The following is a 5,423-nucleotide window of genomic DNA, read 5'->3' on the forward strand; positions in this document are numbered from 1 at the left end:
TTTTAAACAAAACATCCACCCAGCACAGACACTTTTGCCTCTAATAAGAACAATCATGAGCTCAGTAACCAACCCAGTGGCTGCTCCTCCACCTATAACTCCGGTGATAGCTCATTCCTCCCAAGCAGTGAAGACACAGGATGAAATGGAAACCCTGTCACTCCTGCAAAAGCCTTCCCAAAGGCTGATGCCTTTCCTTACTACACTGTCTGTTTGTAGGAGCCCTGCCCAGCTGTGACAGGGGCTGCTGCACCTCGTCATAAACCAGGTTGTTGCTGCAAAACCACAAAGTCCTTTGGTCTCAGTACACAGGGGCCAAAACTTGCAACAGAGACACTACAAATGTGCTTTGGCACATCAGGCACAGGCAGGGCTGTGTCACAGAGATAACAGGTGGAAGTGGGGCCACAGGACAGGTCATTCTCCTGAGCCAGTGGAGGTGTTGCTTGCACTGAATTCAGGATTTGAGCAACAGGTTTGAACAGCTGCAGACTGAGGATCCAGCTTCTTGGGGCTGATTGCAAATCCTCACTCTACAATTTTTTTCTTTTCTGTGATATCTTGTTGGCCCAGCAATACAGGTTTTGGGAAGTAAGAGCTAGCTGAGAGTTTGAGCTGAAAAACAATAGCTTTTTTATTTTTTTTTATATTTCAAAACAAGCTATTTCGAATTTCTGTTCCAAATGACAATCTAAAATTAAATGAATGTTTTTGTTGGACCCAAGCAATATTTTTTCCTTGATACTGCAGTTTGGCCAGTGAACTACATAAAAAAATAACAAAAAAAAACCAGCCTGAACAACTCTGTTCATTTTTCCACAGCTCAGACAGACAGTGCCAGTGCAGTGACAAGAGATGGGGTCTGGTTCAGGAGCAAACAATGGGCTCTGCAGACACCAGGTCATCTCTGCCCCACCCAAAAGCTTTTATGGCAGAGAGGTTAAAAGTCATTGAGGGAATCACACTGGACCTCTCTTGTATTATCAACCTGAAAAAGATCCAGCTTCAGTTGTTCCAGCCCATCTCAGACCAGCTGCAGCCAGAGATGGACTGAGGCCCCTCCAACAGACAGCACTGGTCCAGTCACAGCCCTTGAGGGTTATTTAGGAGTGGCCACATCCATCCACTGCTGCTCCACTGAGCTTTGATGAACCTCACTCGAGGTGGTGCATGTCCCCGTGCTGTCACAGCTGCACATCAGCCCTTGCTCACCCCCAGCAAGAGCTCACTTGCTTTTCTTCACTCACTGGATGTGCTGGGGCACAACAGGAGCCCCTTGGTGGGGTACAAACCCCATTTGCCTCCTAACACCTGTAGCTGCTGCTGCCTTGGACCAGAGATGCAGGTACTCAGCATCTGCAGGAGCCACATGGTGTTGGTTCCAAGGCAACAGAGGGTCTGAGACAGGAGGGGACCTTGGGACACTACAAACCAACCACCAGAGGACAGGGCTCTTTCCCCAAAGCTTCCCAGCCTAGATAGAACCCCAGAATAGTTTGGGTTGGAAGGGACCTCAAAGACCATCTAATTCCAACCCCTGCCATGGACAGGGACACCTTCCACTAGACCAGGTTACTCAAAGCCCCATCCAACCTGGCCTTGAACACTTCCAGGGATGAGGCAGACACAAATTCTCTAGATAGCACCAGCAACTCCAATTTGACTTACATTCTATTGCCCATGTTTTACAGGGAATCATTTTATGAGTCATGATATCGGAAAAAAATTGTTCCCAAATCCTCCTGCAATGATGGAACCGCAGTTCTCGCTGTTACTCCTGCAGTTTTTCCTACAGCTTTAGCTCATATATGAGGAGTTATTCCTCCCTAAGTACCTAAGCAATAAATCAGGAGTGTGCAGTTCAGGTAGTAACCACTATGGATAACTCTGGAGGAACTGTAATTCCAGTGATCCTTATTTCAGTGCACGCCAACGTCTTACATAAACCTGAAACTGTCCTTGGCCAAAACCCTTTGCACCATCCTTGAAAATACCTATAAATCATCCTGTCATTTATCACAAATCCTGTCTATTGCTTCTTTGGCCGTGCAATTGGGCTTGAGTAATGGAAAATGAGAACAAAAAAAAAAAAAAATCCTTAAAAAAATAGTATTCCAGGACAAGTTCGCCTTCAGCATCTGAAATAACAGACATCCCCAAGGCAAACGTGTAAGAGCTGGCTTCAACAGAAGTCATTGCTCATTTCTAACTCGCTGTGCAAAATTCCCTGTTTCATGCTCTCCCCTCCTCCTCCTGCTGCTGCCAGAAGCTCCAGGAACACAAAGCACTGCCGGGCTGAGCCGCACGTGCCCGGGGCTACGGCACAAAGGTCTGAGCCTCTCTGCTAGTAAGAGGTGAAGCATCCGAAGGTAAACCCTTCATCCCAACCCCACCTACGTGGCTTGTACTCAGAAGTCACAGCAGATGGGCAATGATTTCCCCTGAAGTACTTTAGAGAAAGTGAATCTTGCCTGGGGTGGGGAACAGCCTGATAACAGGAGAGCACTACAGCAGCCTCACTGTGCTCACAGAGGAGGATGGAGCTGGAGCTCCAGCCCTTTGAAGTCAAGCAAAACCCTCCAGCTGGGTTCAGCAGGACTCAGTCCACAAAACAGATCCAGAATGTACCAGAAAAGGGCAAACAAGGCCAGGGAGAAACGCTCCCAAGCCCCAAAAATTGTTTACAAGATGCTTTTTTCCCTTTGTCATAATTTTCAGGAGTTTCTGAGCCAGGCACTGTGTTTCCAGCCTGTCAGGGGCTGTCAGCATGAGCCTTTGCAGCTGAGAAGTCACTTTGTCACCTCACTAGCCTCTCTGGCAGCAGAAAGCCCAGAGGCCCTGCAGCACCCTGTACATCTCATGCCTTACAGAAGCAATCGGGATTCCCAGCGAAATTCCCTACAGCGAGTGACCATCGCTGGGCCCTGATTTGTGAACCCACCAGAGAGATGGGCCAAGGAGGGCTGGCTCCACCCCACGCAGAGGTGGCAGCTCTCCAAGGTGGCCTCCATCCAGCACCTTCTGCTCTGTGAATCACTGACAGGAATAGCCACGGCACAGCAGGAACAGCAGCACCAAAAGTGAAGCCTTTGCAAAGCAGAGCTGCCTGTGTTTTCTGCAAGGTGTGAGGTGTTGTAAGAAGTGCAGTTAATTCTGTTGCTTCCATGTAGCATATTCTGAGCATTGCAATTCTTCTGTTCTTTTTACTTAAGTAAAAAGCTGCACCGTACACCCAGGGAAACCTCAAAGCAATGTTTCCAAAATACAACCACAGTCCCTTTGAATTACAGGTACTGGCCAGATGTCAGCCAACCTCAGCTGTAACAAGTGAAGGAGGATTTGGGCACCAACCAGAGACTTGTCAGGGGCTTTGCAGCCCCTCAGCTCCACTCTAGCACAGCCCATCCAAAGCAAGCAAAGCAACAAAGGACCACTTGGCCTCATCTGCAAGGAGTCACAATATCAGGTCACAGTGCTGACAGCTTTTTCATATGACAGCCAGTTATCTCCAGACCTGTTCTTGCACTGCTCCTGTCTGCTCCAGGGCTGCTCCAGTCACCATGTGCCCCTCAGGAGGCCAGAACAAATAGCAGGTTTCCCTGCACACATGCACAACCATTAATAGCCAGTTTAATCCATTACGACATGCTAATAACCATACTCAGGGTTTCTCGGGTTCCCAGCATAAAAGCCATAATAAAACCTCCCTGGCAGCCCATTTAGCAACACTAATGAGAGAAGAAAAAATGTGCAAGAGAGAAACATTACTAATTAATTTTAACAATAAGCAGGCAGCAGCATCACAGAGGGAATTTTCTGAGTCAAGACAAACCCCCAGCTCCTGTGGCTCATGAGTTCAGGCAGAGTCCTGTTGGCCATGATGTGGCTCAAGTGATTGGCAGCACAGCAGCTGCCACCAGCACCCCTATAGAGCAGCCAAACCAGTGGCTGAGGGCATTAGGAAAAGGCTGGCATGCTGACACCACATCCCCACAGTGGCCAGGGCAAAGCCAGGGCAGAACGTGGCTTAGAGAGCACAGAGAGCAAAGTCCTGCAGCTGGAGGAGCTGCCAGAGGCACCTGAGCTTTACAGGGTGAGCAGGGGACCTTTAACAGGAGACAAGTCCACTCTGTTGTGCACCAGCCACTTCTTGGGGCCACCAGCAGGATTCCACAGAGTGCTCTGAGGAATGACCCCAGCAAGGGTGCCCAATCCCCCTAACCAGGGAGGAAGGAGCCTACATGAGCAGAGGGCACGATGTCCTCGCCCCACAGGGCAAGACTGGGAAAACCAGGACGGGGAGAAGGGAGAGGAGAGCCCCCCACCATTATGGGATCCCAGCTCTTACATCCCGTTTGGAAACCCCTCCAGCCCTGAGTGCAGGCAGTGTCACACACACCACAACTGCCCTGTTCCGATTTCACACTTCCACTGGGCACTGGATCTCTCCCTGTGCTGGCACAGGTGCCTCCTGATAACGAGCTCCGTGTCACCAGTGCCGGGTTCCGCCTGGAACGAGCCGCCTCCCTGCATTTGCTTTGCTTTTTAAGCCTTTTCCGCCGATCAAGAGGGTCTGTTTATACACAGTGAAACAGCTGCTCGTCCTCCACAGAGCGCTCGGGGGCAGAAGGGCTTGTGCAAGTGGTACTTTTGGTTTTGGTTGTTTTGGTTTGTTTTTTTTTTTTTCCCCAGTACAGACACAAAGGGAGAGAGGTGAGAGGAGAGAGAGAGGCTCACCTGAATACGAGGATTTCTTCATGCCGTCGCTCCGAGCTGTGACATGGGAGCAGGAGCGAGGCCGGCGGGGCTGAGCGGTCCCTGGGGTGCCACGATCCTTTTGTGGGCAGGGACGGGGAGGGGACGCGCACACCGCCACCCCATCCGAGCGCCTGGCTCCGGTCGGGGGGCAGCCCCAGCGCTCCCAGTGATTAGCACACACCTTTCCGAGTGGGTTGTGGGCTGTTCCAACTCTCCTGGCACCGGCAGGGGTAGAGCAGGGCTCAGCCTCCGCAGCGGCTGCACCTTACCCCCTCGGAAAACAAATACTCCCCGGGGTTTATCCCTGCCAGCTCCCAGCCCTGGAAATCCAGGTGTATTTAGCCGGTGCAGCAAAGGGAAGGGGTGGAATTTCACGCCTTTATCCCGGCGCACCCCATGGATTTGTCTCAGCCCTTGGCTGCCGGAGCGGCTCAGGTCAGCGCTGCTCTCCACTCTCTAGTTCAAAGGGCGCTGCTGACCCGTGGAAGCGCCTCTTTCCTCTCCAAAGCCGCACGAACAGGACTCAGTTAAGGCTGTAAGCCGAGCAAAACGCCTGTGCAGGCTGACACCACGGGGAGAGCTACGTGTGAGTACTTACTCACTGCTGCGGGGATGCAGAGCCACGTACCCCATAACCAGCTCCCCGGGGCATCTCCCCAGGTGTG

General features: G+C 51.3%; 1 protein-coding gene across 2 annotated transcripts in view; it reads right to left on the bottom strand.

The window, feature by feature from the left end:
- SEPT9 (septin 9) overlaps window positions 1–5,012 on the bottom strand; it is a 136,079-nt gene extending 131,067 nt beyond the window's left edge. Inside the window, exon 1 of one of the 2 annotated variants that reach the window (XM_017833069.1) lies at window positions 4,738–5,012. In XM_017833069.1, the coding sequence (XP_017688558.1) occupies window positions 4,738–4,759 (22 nt within the window). In that variant the 5' untranslated portion in view covers window positions 4,760–5,012. The remainder of the gene's footprint in view (window positions 1–4,737) is intronic. The other variant, XM_017833072.1, reaches the window with a different exon arrangement.
- Between the last annotated feature and the right edge of the window lie 411 nt (window positions 5,013–5,423).

This window comes from Lepidothrix coronata, unplaced genomic scaffold (assembly GCF_001604755.1).
Source record: "Lepidothrix coronata isolate B3197 unplaced genomic scaffold, Lepidothrix_coronata-1.0 Scaffold210, whole genome shotgun sequence".
NCBI classification, from domain to species: domain Eukaryota; kingdom Metazoa; phylum Chordata; class Aves; order Passeriformes; family Pipridae; genus Lepidothrix; species Lepidothrix coronata.